General features: G+C 56.1%; 2 protein-coding genes across 2 annotated transcripts; one reads left to right on the top strand and one right to left on the bottom strand.

Annotated features, from left to right (window-relative positions):
* Positions 1-651: 651 nt before the first annotated feature.
* On the bottom strand, positions 652-2,934 carry TRIREDRAFT_36373 (uncharacterized protein; the record flags this gene model as incomplete). Its single annotated transcript, XM_006965879.1, has 3 exons — positions 652-2,389; positions 2,486-2,629; positions 2,777-2,934. Coding segments are annotated over 3 exons (2,040 nt in total), but the record flags the coding sequence as incomplete, so codon positions are not given.
* Positions 2,935-13,115: 10,181 nt separating this feature from the next.
* Positions 13,116-14,135, top strand: TRIREDRAFT_108336 (uncharacterized protein; the record flags this gene model as incomplete). Its single annotated transcript, XM_006966116.1, has 4 exons — positions 13,116-13,123; positions 13,226-13,387; positions 13,445-13,629; positions 14,002-14,135. The coding sequence occupies 4 exons, from the start codon at positions 13,116-13,118 to the stop codon at positions 14,133-14,135; spliced, it is 489 nt and encodes a 162-aa protein (XP_006966178.1).
* Positions 14,136-14,672: the final 537 nt, after the last annotated feature.

Raw genomic sequence — 14,672 nt, 5'->3', positions numbered from 1 at the left:
TACCATAGTTCCCATCCGCCAATATAATAGCATCGCTCTTCAGCAAGAGCTAGAATGATGGCAGCTCACTGCATCGAATATATGCCATTCCGATCAACCGCTGCCATCGTCGCGCCGACACTACCTCCTGTAGACACAGAACAACGCGAGCCAGCATTGCATAACGTATCGAGGTTGGAGCCGTCGCAAACAGAAGATTATTTCTCGAGAACAACATCTCATAGCTTACCAGCAGGGCTTCATCCAACAGCGTTTCTAACCATGATCCTGTCCAACACAACGTCTCTCAGCGTCTGCTAACTTCAAACCATGACTGTCACATCACAAGCATCACAACCATAATCAAGTCAAAAGAGAAAAGCCACCCTTCTACCTGGTCTATCACGACAATCTATCCCTATCGTGTCCAGCACTTAGTTCAAAGACAAAAGGCCGCGAGCCGAAATCGCATATCAACGCGCCAAGCAAACACAGTTCGAACCAAACCCTGTGTGACTATACAGAAGAGCCTCAGATCAAACAACACCCAGTGACCGCAAGAACGGCACTTGGATCAAGGTATAGAAAAAACAGAAAACCACCCTCAAAATCCCAGCAACGCCAAAAGGAAAGAGAAAAAAGACATGCTCACTCAACCTTGACCCTCCCCTTGACCCTCCACTCCTCCCAAAACGACGGACTCTGCTGCGCCCTCGCTGGCCCGCTCAGCCACGCCCTGCACGCCAGGTACTTGGCATACTCCTTAGGCTCAAACGGAATGTGCGCGTCGCAGACGTCAAGCAGGCTCTTGTCGTCCGAGTTGCGCACATCCACGTTGGCCCCCGCCATGACCAGCGCTTTAGCAGCGAGCTTGCGGTGGAAGCGCACGGCAACGTGCAGCGCCGTCTCGCCCTTCTTGTTCCGCGCGTTGACGTCGGCGCCCTTGGAGACAAGGAGCTGCAGGATGGCTGGCCCAAGCTTGTACTCGTCCTCCTCCGGCAGCGCCGCGACAAAGGCCATGAGCGGGGTGTTGCCAAACATGTTACGGTGGTTCGGGTCCTGTCCGGCAGCAAGCAACGTCTGCAGCGTCTCGTATCGCAATCGCAGCTTCTGCTCTGACGAGTCCACTGCCTCCTGATGGCTGGAAACGCCAAACTCCCCTGTTTCCAAGGAGATATCCAGGTCGTGCCGCTCTGCTAAGCTTGCCACGCTCAGCGGCGCCATGGCAAGGCAGTGGAGGCCATTGTTGCCGCACCGGTCCTCGTGGAAGGGGTTGAGCATCGACACCCTTATGTTCTGCAACAGCTGACTCTCTTGCGATATCGCTGGATGATCGCTCCGCCCAGGGTCCATGGCGCGGTCCGGTACTCTATCGGGGTCGATGCCTAACACACGTTCCCTCACGGCATTGGGATAGACTAGCTGCTCTGTCTCACAAGGCCCTACCGGTGGTATATTTCCAAACGCATCGCGTTGGAGATACTCGCGAGGATCGAGGCCATGTAAGCACCTTGTGTGCACCGTCTTGCCCAGCATCGTGAGGGAGTGCAAGGAGGACCGGCCAAAGCAGTCCCTCGCGAGCATGTTGAACCCCAAGGCCCGCGCGGCTTCGATGAGTTGTGACAAGCCTGCATCACTCAACTCATATGCATCATCCCTGATGAGGTGCATAAACGTCTGCCCAGCGGTGTTTTGGACATTGACGATATTGGTAGCGGCACCGCTGCTGAGAGCTGCATACAGCGCTTGAAACTGTCCCTGAGCGGCCATGAAATGCAGCACGGTGTGTTGATGGGAGTCGCGCCGATGAATGTCGTCCTGGGACAGAGACACCCCGAAAAGGGCGGCAGCACGAGAGGATGGCCCCCTGAACATCGTCCAGTCAAAGTGCCGTTGGTGTCTGTAAGCCCCATCTTCCCATGAAGGAATCATGCTGGGATCACACCCGGACGGAGCAGAACGGTTGAGGTAGAGCAGGCTCCCGGGCAAAGGAATGTCCCTGCTGGACAAGTCCGTCGCCTCAGGATCGCTGATCCAGTCCTCGTCCCACACCACGCGCATGCTGTGCTGGCGCGACATGCCCTGGCGGTCAAGCGACAGTGAGGTGAATCTCTTGACAAGACGCTTGACGACTTTGACGTATGGCTCCGCGTATCCCTTGAGATGCTCTCTGAAGGTCCCGGTGGTGTTTGCACTCGAGTCGGTCAGGGAAGTTGTCTGGCGGAGGAAGTTGGCAAAGCGCTTGTCGCGTGGCCGAGCGCCTGCGCCGTCGTCTCTGCTGCTCCAGCCCTGGCTGATGCTCTCTTCTGGTAGGATATCGCTGGCAGAGTAGTAAACCGACGCTTGAGACTCGAACAAGGCCTCGCTGCCAAAGAAGGTTGAGCCAGAGCAGGCGTCGCTGGGAGACGCACTGGATGGCCTTGACGGAGCACCCCAACTGCTCCCAAGAAAGTCGCTCCCACCGCACAGCGGTGATTGCTCCAGGCCGTGGTGAGTTGAAGGGAACTGCGCCTCCGACGCCAGACGAAGCTGCACCGGCGAATTGGCCAGCTCGGTGACTCGCCGTTCCATATCGTCTTCATCGCGCGGGTGAAGCCATCGGGGCTCTTTATCGAACAGCAGCTGAAGTCTTTTGTTTGCCGAGCTCTGTCTATTATGGATGGCATACTTGTCAGCGATCCGAGTCCATCTAGTAGTCTCTCTTATTCCAACAGCTAGCAGTCACATTCCACGTGCATTACATTCATGTAACTCATGTATAAGATACATGCTGCTGCCTGGGCATGCGCCAACTTACTTGATCGTTCTATCGGGAGACAGCGCGTTGATGATGGCCCGGATCTTGTCAACCGGCAGCGTGGTAAACAGATAGAGCCTCGCCATCTTGCGCTGCGCAGACCAGGACCATGTTGCGGGACGGCCATTGGGGCTGTTCGGCTGGTTGCTAGGCGATGCCGACTGCGAGGGTATAAGAAGCAAAGGCCGTCCGCTCATGGTCTCGTAACCGGGGCTGGAATTTGTGCAACAGCAGACAAGCACGTTTCTCGACCGACGGCGTTGGTCCGAGTGTCGATTTCAGCGCGGAAGCAGAGACAGCAGAGACAGCAGAGAACAGACAAAAGGCAGAACTCGGAACAAGTCGAGCAACCGGGACTGCCGTGCCGCAAGTCGCATAAGAGGCAAAGTGTTGGATGCATCGCAGCATGTTGGTTGGAGACTGGCGCCTATTTGAACGACGCTGAGCGGCGGCTGAGCAGGCAATCAAGTGACCGGCAGAGAGGGAGCACTGCAGCAGGCGTCTGGCGTCAGGCTGGCCTCGCCGTCGGCCACGATGCATCGCTCCAGTCCTGTCCTGCAGCCTTTCCCACACTTTTTTTGTTGTGCTTGATGCTGTGAGACAGCCTGGCGCACCCTGATTGGCTGCTGTGCTGTGGCTGTGCCGCTGTCATGACCGAACGAGGGCCTCGATATGGGTGTGGCTGTTCCGCGGTTGTGCTTCGCTGTTGTTTGTGTCAATCTGTACCATCATCAGGCGTCCAACAAGTCCAGTGTCGAGCGTGGCGGAGCGGCCAGAACGGCAGAGGGTCTGGGGGATTAAAGATGCCGCTTCCTCCCCCCCGCGAGTCTTTTACGGCCCCCATTGCAATGCCAGAGTTCCCACGATGCGATGGACAGCGCAGTCGATGATGTCTATCTTTTGCTGCCCAAGGGCGAGGCTCGAGCGGCATCAATCAACCGGTCTGAGTCGTCAGGCCGAGGCGCGAGTGGCTCAGATGCAATTGTTTACTTTTGTTCTCCAGCAGCGTCCATCGGTAACCGCTTCGGTCAGCAAGGCTTCAAGGCAAGGCAAGGCGTCAAGATAAGGCATCAAGGCGTCCAAGACTCCAAGACTTCCAAGGCTCCAAGGCGGCAAGGCAGCACTCGATTACTTAAGGCAGCCGAGACCAAAGTGCGTCATCAGCATCCTCATGTCTCTTCAGCATCTCCATCTGCACAGCATCACGAAAGAATGCATCCGCACAAGTCACAATCACAAAGTGCCAGCATTACTCTATACAGCAGACACTCACTCACATGCACTCACCAGAGCCGCGAGTCCAGACAAGCAGCAAAGCGAATACTAGTACTAAGCGACAAGGCTCCTCCTCACCCACCCCGGCCAGGCCGCAAAGTTCCCCCCTGGAGGCCGCTCTGCCGCCTGTCCGTACTGTGACTTACACCATGCCAGGCCATACGCACAACGTGCTGCAGCTGCATCTCGAGTCCCCTGCATGACATTCCAGTTTCAAAAATACCCGTACAAACATGCAAGATGCTCAACTCCAACAGTCTACTTTCTTTCGCCGCGCAAAAAGAGGCATTTGGCCGACAGACATGGTGCCAATCAGAATCAAAATAGGAGACAAACAGCGAAATCCATACCGTGCTATACGAGCAATTAATCTATTTGTACAACGTGCGAGAAGCAGGTCCACGCAGGGATTATTACAAAAAAAAAACCCACGCAAAAAGACTCTCCAATCTGGAAGGCAAGCCGCTTGGGAAAAGCCCCGGCTGTGCCTGGATTGTTCAGGCTCCACACAAGGAAAAAGAAAAGAAACAAGGTGATTTGTAAAATAAAGGGACCAGGTCAGGCATGGTGTGGGAAAGGGGGATTCTGTTGCGTGATGGATTTGCCCGTATCGCTAACGCTGGGAAAGGACTCGCCGTGACTCGTACGAGGCTGCAAGGAGGAGGATGCGAGCGGTGAAGACGGCGCACGCCGGACTACGGAATGCGGTTAGAGAGGGAGAGAGAGAGATGAACCGAAGAGCACAGCAGAAGAGCAGTTGCTCATCAGCTCGGGTGCCTGATTATCGCAATTCAGGCACAGGTACAGGTACAGGTACAGACACGGTGTGTGTGTGTGTGTGTGTGCAGCCTCCCACATGCCTCACACATGGCGTCTCAGCTAAAAACAACAATTGATCGACCATCGCCGTCTTCACCACCTGCGCAAAGTGGTCCAGCGTCACACTAACTCACTTGGCCCCGATCGCATCTTGTTTATCCGCAGCAAGCAACAACTCACATTGACACACACACACACACACATACACACACCCATCAAAAGAGACAGTGCCGAAGACCCCGAGCAAGCGTCGCTGCTAACCCCCCTTTCGTCCAAGCCCAAGCCTCCTCCGTCCATCCCCCCCCTCCACCACGTCAAAAAAGAAACCTGACAATCAAAGCTAGAGGCCACAAGTGAAAAACAGAAAAGAAAAGGAAAGAGAAAAACGCCTCATTCTTAGCCCGGCTCAAGTCGACGCACCAATGAGCGCCACATCCGACATCCCGCGCACAACTGACAGGAGAAAAAAGACAAGGGATGGAGCGGAGGAGACGTGCAAAAAGTGGAACTTTTCAATGAAACAGAAACTCGCACGCCCCCCAGTCCGTGCCCCTGGGCAATTTGGCTAGCCCCACGATTTCGGCGCACGGAGAAGGGGATCTTCGTTTGTATGGTTTGTACCTTGCAGCAGCAGCAGCAAAGGGTCACTCCTGGTCAGAGTGACAAGTCTCGTGCATATTTGTGGCTTGCTTGCGTGGTTGGTGAACCCGGTCTGCATTCCTCTCATTCCGAAGCAACAATCGGAGCCAATGTACTCTACAAAGTCTGTACAGTGCATCCTTTTCGAAGCTTGTTCCGTTGAATGGCATCAACAGCGGACAAAACAAGTCAGCTTTACTTGCGAGAACATGCCCAACCCCAATCCCTCCTTCCTTCATAGAGAGCCAAAGAAGGAATACTACCTTAGGTATTACAGAAAAGAACATAAACACGGGACGGGGTTTTGCTTCAGTCCATCTTGACCCAGTTCCCCTCATTTTCTCTCGCCATCAAAAAGCTCACGAGCCTTGCCGAACCGGGTAAAGCCGAAGAAGCCGGTCCGTTTCTTGTTTCAACTGCTTCTTTTGTTCCCACTTCATTGTCTTACCTACCTAGTACAAGGTACATTGTAAACTGGGGAACATAAGGTATCGTGATGATTTCTTCATAATGTCTTAGACACCACTTACACCGAATCGTAGTCACAGGGCAAAGAGCTGAAAAGGTGCACTCGAAGAGATTTGCCGGAGAAATCATTCGAGAACAGGCAAAGTCGTTCTCAGATGCTATGATTCCATCAATGATGGATCCACTTCAGAATCACTCAAGAAAGCAATTGAACATCAGCATAGGTAATTGAAGGCTTCAGTCACGAGACATCACGGAGCTTGAGAAGTAATTTGCACTGCTTCCCATTCAAAACTAATATAAGATAAAAAGAAAATAAAAATGGTGTTCGTTACCATTGAAGCCTTCCAAAGATCCAAATCTAGCGGATCTGGCGGCTGTATAGAATAAAGCAATAAAAAAAGCCAGCTCTAAATCATACTATTTACACGTTTCCGAACATCGTGAGAGTGACTCTCAAGTGCCGATGTTCTAGCCCAAAAAGACACACACTTTAGCTTATCCTGCTTACAAAAGGAAGACTGCGGCAGCGGCCAAGGCGGCGAACATGCTGCCACCAACACGGCCAGCAGAGCTGACGGGGATGCCACCAGGGACACCGGGGTTGCCACCAGCCGGGGGACCGGCAGGGTTGGTGCCGGCAGGAGGAGCGGGGGACACAACCGGGGGGTTAGCCGGGGGAGTGTACACCGGGGATCCGGCCGGGGCAGTGCCGACAGGAGGAGGAACAACGGGAGCAGTTCCAGCGGGGGGAGGAACAGCGTAAGGAGGAACCACCGGGGAGACGGCAGGAGCTGACTGGGCAGGAGCCGGAGCCGAGGGAGCCGGAGCCGAGGGAGCAGGAGCCGAGGCGGCGGGAGGAGCCGGAGCGGGAGGAGAGATGACAACCGGAGGAACCGAAGCGGGCGAGCTGGGGGCAACAGGCGTGACAGCCGGGGGAGGAGTACCGGCGGGGACGGTCTGAGAAACCAGAGTGGGAATCACAGAGGGTCCGTTAGGGTAGACCGTGGTGGTGACGCCGCCAGCGGGGCAGTTGGGGGTTCCGGGAGGGCATCGGGTGACGGTGAAGGTCTGGGTGAGGTAAGAGGTGGCCGTCGTGGTGGTGGTGGGCTCACCGTTGCCGGCAGGAGGAACAGGGTAACCGGGCTGGCTAGGGCTGGAGGGAGCAGGCTGGCCGGGGTTAGAGGCAGCAGGCTGGCCAGGGTTGGAAGGAGCAGGCTGGCCAGGAACCTCCGTGGCGGTGACAGGGCAGATGGTGGTGGAGATGGCGATGGTGTCAGTCACAGTCTTGGGGCGAGTGGGGCAGTTGGTGACCTCAGGAGGGCACTGAGTGATGGTGCGGACCGAGGTGGTGAAGATGGTCGAGGTGCTGAACTGAGGAGCGCCAGTGGTGACAGGGGAAGAGCCACCAGAGGTCTGAGCAGGAGCGCTGCCGGCAGGAGGCGTGGGGTAGTCGGAGCCACCAGCGGGAGGAGCACCACCAGCAGGGCTGCTAGGAGAAGAGCTGGAACCAGAGCTGGCAGGGGGGGCACCACCGGCAGGGCCGCTGGGAGAAGAGCCAGAGCCGGCAGGGCCAGAAGGCTGAGCGGGCTGGCCGGGAGTCTCGGTGGCGGTGACCGGGCAGATGGTGGTGGAGATGGCGATGGTGTCAGTCACGGTCTTGGGGCGAGTGGGGCAGTTGGTGACCTCAGGAGGGCACTGGGTGATGGTGCGGACCGAGGTGGTGAAGATGGTCGAGGTGCTGAACTGAGGAACCGCAGAGGTGACGGGGGATCCAGTCTCGGTGGCAGCAGGGCCGGTGGTGACGGGGAGCTCGCCGGCGGAAGTCTCAGCAGGAGGGACGGGGTAGACAGGGACAACCTGGGTCTGGGTCACAGGGCCAGTAGGAACAGCGCCGGTCTCGGTGCCAACAGGAGAAGTCTCGGTCTCGGTAGCAGCAGGGCCGGTAGTGACAGGAGCAGTCTCAGTCTCAGCAGGTCCAGTGGTGGCAGGAGCAGTCTCAGTCGCGGCAGGGCCGGTGGTGACGGGAAGCTCGCCAGCAGAGGTCTCGGCAGGAGGAACGGGGTAGACGGGGACAGTCTCAGTCTCAGCAGGTCCGGTGGTGGCAGGAGCAGTCTCAGTGCCAGCAGCGCTGGTAGGGACAACGCCAGTCTCAGTCACGGCAGGGCCAGTAGGAACGACGCCAGTCTCGGTGGCAACCGGAGCGGTAGTGCCAGGGAGCTCACTGCCGGAAGTCTCCGCAGGGGGGAGAGGGTAGGCAGGAGAGGTCTCACCGCTAGCAGGTCCAGTAGGAACAGGGACGGTCTCAGTACCGGCGGGAACGGTAGGGACTGGGACAGTCTCAGTACCAGCAGGCACGGTGGGAACAGGGACAGTGGCAGACTCGACGGGGCCAGTAGGAACAGGGACAGTGGCAGACTCGACAGGGCCGGTAGTGCCAGGCAGCTCGCTGCCGGAAGTCTCCGCAGGGGGCAGAGGGTAGGCAGGAGAGGTCTCGCCGCTAGCGGGTCCGGTAGGGACGGGGACGGTCTCGGTACCGGCGGGAACGGTAGGGACAGGGACAGTCTCGGTACCGGCAGGCACGGTAGGAACAGGGACAGTCGCGGACTCGACAGGACCGGTAGTGCCAGGCAGCTCGCTGCCAGAGGTCTCCGCAGGGGGCAGAGGGTAGGCAGGAGAGGTCTCGCCGCTAGCGGGTCCGGTAGGGACGGGGACAGACTCAGTGCCGGCGGGAACGGTAGGGACAGGGACCGTCTCGCTACCGGCAGGCACGGTAGGAACAGGGACAGTCGCGGACTCGACAGGACCGGTAGTGCCAGGCAGCTCGCCACCAGAAGTCTGGGCGGGAGCAGTAGGAACGGCAGGAGTGCTCTCTACGGGAGTGCTCTCAGGAGCGCCCGGCTGAGTCTCCTCGCAATCATCGGTGGTCTGGGGGCTGCTGGGGGTGACGGCGGGAGCAGTAGGAGAGGCAACCGCAGTCGTCTGGGCCGGGGGAACGGGGTAAGCGTTCGTGGGCGTTCCGGCAGGAGGAACGGGGTAAGCGTTCGAGGAAGACCCAGCCGGAGGAACGGGATAGGCGTTGGTGGGCTGGCTGGCCGGAGGAACCGGGTAGGCGTTGGAAGGCTGGCCGGCCGGAGGAGTAGGGTAGGCGGGCTGAGAGGTGGGAGCAGCACCGCCGTCAGTGTGGGTGGCCGTGTAAGTGACGCAAGAGCAGGCAGAGCTGAAAGCATTGTAGTCAGGGCAGTTGCTGTAGTCGGTGGGAATGGCCGCGTTGGCCGTGGTGGTGCCGGCGAGCCAGCTGAAGCAGGCGGGAGTAGCCTCGGCGCTGAAGCGAGGGTCGATCAGGTTGCGGAAGCAGTTGTCCTGCTCGCAGTTGGGATAATGCGTAGCATTGGCCGCGCCGATGGCGAAGGCGCCAACAACCAAGGCACCCCTCTTCATGATGAACACAATAACAATTAAAACTCTTCAAAACAGTCTTGCTGAGGGTATAAACGAATGAACCTCTCAAGCAAAAGACGTTGAGAAAGGAAGTGCGTAGAGCGAAGGAATGTGTTGGGATAGGGAAAGAAGGAGGGTACCAGATCTGGGGGCACCTTGAGGACGGACAGCAGCCTTATATCTCTGCAGGCTTCCTCCATTCGAAACAATCGAAGGGGGGGTGAACAGGCATGGCCATGGTTCTAGCACGGAATACGAAAGCAACCCTGCACGGATGGTCCAGGGATTCAGGCCGAAGACGCTGGGTCGAATGTCCCCGTGCTGTGTGCATGATTTGAGAGGAGGAGATTCCGGGATCCATCTCCTTTGAGGTGCATCCGCAGCCGCCACCACCAGGGCGGTACACATCTCCACCAACCAGGCACATCAGCATGGGGTGGTACCGGTACGAGCAGCGCGGCACCTGCATACTGTACTGTACAAGAACTGCTGCATGCGTTGTTGGAGGAGCCCGCGAGGTGGAACCGCTGGTGCCAGAGTTGCATGGCAGGGGTGGCAGTACTTCGGCCTTCGTATACCGTACGGCTCTCCAGGCTTGAGAGGTCAGCGTCAAAGGCGTGCTTCCCCACTGGGCGTGCCCCTGACTAGGCCTCTAGCGCAAGAGTGTTTCCGCCAACGCAAGTGCAGGGAAGAGGGTCTGGCAGCGCCTCGCGGGCCATCGACAACCACCATCTCACTCTGAGTGGACGTCTCTTGACCAATCCTTTCCGCCTGTCGGCCGGTTCCTGCTTCTTGCTCGCAGAGGTGTCTCTCGTTGTCGCTTGAACTTTCGCTTGCCTATTCGCTTGCTTCGCTTGCTTCTGCTTGCTCTCGCCATTTGCCTCTGAGTCTCCCGCAATCTCGATCATCACTTGGGCCGCCAGCTTGAATCGTCTATTTCCCCGTCTCTACCCCATCGCTCGCTCTCGGCCAGTCTTTGGAGGCATGCAGCCATCCATCGCAATTTCTGCGTTGTCAAAGGCCCCTGTCCAATCAATACGGGGAAAGGCGGTCATTGTGCTCTGCCAACACACATGGCAGAATAATGTTCTGGTAATAAGGAGTTCTCCGTGCTAGCATCCCAGGACAGTATTAGTCGTGATAGAAAGTCCTGGAAATTGAGTGATGTTCGTAATACCTGTCTGGACTCCGTATTCAGGGACAAAATGTAGCTTCCTTTTTTCCTTATTTTCCGGCCCTCCCATGTCCCACAACTTCAACCCCACGGACAGCCCCTCTGTAGACCTGTGCAACCAGGAATTGCACAAATTCTGTACTGTGTCGTATAGGCTCCGCAACTTGCAAAGAGGGATGCAATCAGGCACTGGACAGAGTTGCTATCATTAGCAACAAACTCATACTCGGAGTCACCATGTGCTAATATCACGACCTGGATACTAGTTGCCTCAAGGCAGGTATTTTCGAATGCTGCCCCCAATCAACAAGCTACCGGAAATGATCAGCAAGGCGGCAAGCCTGAATATCTCTCTATCCGGACTTCTTGGCGAGATTCGATGTCAGTCGTATCGGTGATCCGAAATTAGAACCCATCCGACCCTGTCCGCGCGCCATTCGGCGGTTCTGGCATCGTTATGTAACGGATTGCGCCTATGATTGAGCATGTTGACACTTATGCCCTGCATAGAGGCAAGACCTGCAGTTCCATGGAGAAGATCGATAACGAGCACCTAAGCGCCCGTTATCTGAGCTACCCGTGAGAACACTGTCGACGCGTGTCTTGTCGAGAGCGCCAAGCCGATGGGCCTTAAGAGATCGACGTTGGCGAAGCACACGGCTAGTAGGTTTTTTTCAGCTTCGATCTTTAAGATCCCGAGGAATGGCGGCCGCCAGCTTGAGGTGAGCATGGATGGCTGCGTTGCTTGTGGTGTCATCGTTTTGCTAAAGCCAATTGCTGTTTGTGGGACTGTTTCTCGGATGTAAGCATATCGGTTATCAAGAATTTCTGGTACCTGAGTTTGAGAAAGACAATACCGCTCCTTTGCTGAAGATTGAAATGAACGATGCCGTAGTAGTGTCCCATATTCTTCTTGCCATCGTCACCCATTGTTGCTATTCTTGTTTCTCCCGTCGTGTCTTGTCTCCTGCTACTCCGCTCGCAGTCGGGATCACTGTGACGTTGCAAGCGCCCTAAACACCAGGCTACCGTGGCGCAAGCAGTTGCCCTCAAGCGGCGGATTGTGTGCGCGAAATGGTTGGCTGTGGTGCGCCCGTGAGGCGTGGCTGTTTGTGCAGCGACTGTGCATATGCGGCGGGCACTTGTCTTGCGGCAAGCCGGACTGCCTGGACCACTCAAATCAGCAGGGATGCTGGTTGCTGGGCTGTGCTGTGCTGATCTGTTTGGCACCGGCAGGGATGGGCGAGTGAGTCGCAAGAGGGATCATGCTGGCTGAAGAAGAGAGGAAAACGGATGTATGATGATGATGATGATGGTGGTGATGAAGGAGAATACTGTACGGAATCAAGGAACATGAACGAGAATGCTGAAGCGAGGAGAGACGTAATGCTTCGTAATCCATAGCCAATAGATCCTTCCCTTTCTCAATTTTGTGCACTTGGGAAGCTGCGATGCACTTTGAGCGGTTGGACTGGGTTATTCGGAAAGAACGACGCAGATCCGACTCCTGTCAATCTACCTCGACCACTCACGCTCACCCACGCTTTTGCAAGGTACCGAGGTACAAACTCCTCATTCTGTAATCTTGTGCCCAGTGATTTCGTGATTCCGTGATCTCGTCTCGTGCCTCTTTTGTTCTTTTTCCGTTTCCCTCGAAAGAACACCTACTTTCGCCCAAGACGATCACGATCCAGTCATTTTAATCACTTCGGGGCTCGATTTTCATGCGCCCTGTCGATCTCCAGCCTCGCCCACATATCGCTATGATACCTGTCACGCAAGACACTCGTTTCTGCTCGCTCTGAGGTGAAGACGAGCCGGACGGCGTTTCAGTGGGCCGAGGCAGCGTCAGCGTCATAGAACAGACGCCGGCAGCGTTTCGACAATTGAGCCATTTTCGACCAGAAAGCAGTGGATGGTGGGTGTCGCGATCTTCTTGGACGGCCGTGAGAGCACTGCGTGGATCTGTCAAAGTGCGGTGGTGAGTGTTTTGTGTCGCTGTCATTGTGGGCACTGGCTGGAGTCGGTGGTGCTGCGGCTGAGTGACAACGCAGCATTCCTCCAATCTCTCTCGTTTGCCCTCTTTCGCTCATCATGCTTTCTTGCTCCGGAATACGAAGTTGGGCAGCTCCATTGGCTTCGTACCTTAGCAGCAACCGGCACTGCAGCCACCAGCCGACCTGCAGCCACCAACCGACCTGCAGCCATCCAGTCAGATTGCTGCAACCGCCTCTGAACAGCTGGACTAGAGCTGCTGAGCTTCGCCATCCTGCAGCTGCTTTGTGAGCCTCTGGATGCCGTCACTCCCACTGCGATGCAGTGCACCTCTGGAAGTTCAACAAAGAGGAGTCACCAAGTCATCATCCACAGCGCAAGACCCGTATTCCGTTGCCAGTCAAAGAAAGGGACGCTTGGCAGCAGTTTCTCTGCGCCGTGCTTCATCCTCATACCTGTACTGTGCGTTTACAGACAGGCAGACCACGACTGCGAAAGCCAAACACTCGGAAGTGTAATTATAGCATCATGGCTTGGTACGTGCCGTCGATTGCTATCACAATTCACCTGGAAGAAGCTGTCGAATTGAAACCGCCATATTAAGCTTATCTCATGCTCAATGTTTGAAATTTTTGCAGCAAACAAAGACGTGTGGCATTGAACGAGTGGGGTCCGCCGAACCGTGGTGCCGTCCTACCAGCTTCGAATGTGTCTGCCGCAACCTCGGCTTCTATTTTCTTCGCCACGTCCTTCCTTGGGAAACATGATCAATCTGTCGCTGGCTCTCTTCGGGATGCACCGTCAGCCGTCCCTTACAATGTTTGAAGGCCGTTCAGGCTCCTCTTCATCGGGTCCAGTTTGGTCCACCTGTGTTTGGCCCGATCGTTTGGCCAAGTCCATGTGGGAAAGGTGGCGAATGGAGCACGAAGCGGCCGTCTCGGCCTTGGATGCCCGCAGTTTAATGCTGCTAGCATGAGCAACTGGGTGTTTGTCCGGATCAGCTCGGCTGCTCGTATAGTGACATCCATTCAGGCTGCACACTGTGCGTGCGAGACGGAGAAGAACGTGGAATGTTCTCCCTTGGATGACCAAGGGAGATTTGACGGTGGCTTCTCATCTCCAACCTCCGGTTGAATGAGTTGCTAGCTTGGCGGTGGGTGTTGTTGGGTTGCTGATGGGACTCTAGATCGATCTGTTGTTGGCCCTAGCTGTGCCGGTCCGGCGAGCTCCCTCTCCCAAACTCGCGGCCAACAAAGCACTCGGGTTATTTTATGAGCATCGCCGCAATGACCTGAACCCTTTGCAACCTGGGGTAGTCGAGGCTCTTTTGGCAGCGCCCCGCTTGTGATTCTAACCCTCTCGAGCAGGCCCTTTTAGGTGGGCACATGCACTGCTTGATGCTTGAACTTGATAGCCTTTGCTTTCAGCGACTCAGGCCAGTGTTTCTCTCGCTGTAACGCCATTGCAAGCGAGTGTGAAAGTCTCGCAGGATCAACATCTGCTCTGATGTGGAGGCTCTCCGATACTAAAGTCTGCGGACCAGGCTGAGGGCGACACTATGTATTATCACCCACCTCATGAGGAGAAGACACCCAACAAAAGGGTTGGGCAAGGTGTCAACGCAGCCCTGAGCCTGGACATGCTTGTCAAAGAAGGACGTGTACCTCCGAAACCCTTCTCATTCGAGTGTAAGACGTTCTAATTGGTGCCTATGACCTCTTAAATGCGGCCAGTGTGTTCGCACCAGCCTTTCACAATCATGTGGCGTGATGTGATGGTCGAGCTTCTCCCCAAGAAGACTATTTCCTCCAATGCGTCGTTGGTAGGCCTTTGGTATGGCGATTCATGATCAAAGAGCTAAGGGACGCAGGCAACAAGGCTTGACACATTGTATTGTTCAACGGGCTATCTGCTCAACGGCACAAGACTCACCTGAACGATCTTATGCCGAAAAATCATCTCATCCACAGTCCACTATTAACGGCAACTCGAAGGAGCTAACGACACTTGGCGACGGTTGTTAACAGCCCAGTTGAAGGAAGCAAACCTCTTTAAACACATGAAACTTTTGTCGCCGAGGCCTCT

This window comes from Trichoderma reesei (assembly GCF_000167675.1).
Source record: "Trichoderma reesei QM6a unplaced genomic scaffold TRIREscaffold_11, whole genome shotgun sequence".
NCBI lineage: Eukaryota > Fungi > Ascomycota > Sordariomycetes > Hypocreales > Hypocreaceae > Trichoderma > Trichoderma reesei.
Note: the sequence above shows the minus strand (reverse complement) of the source record. Positions and strands in the feature narration are given on the sequence as shown.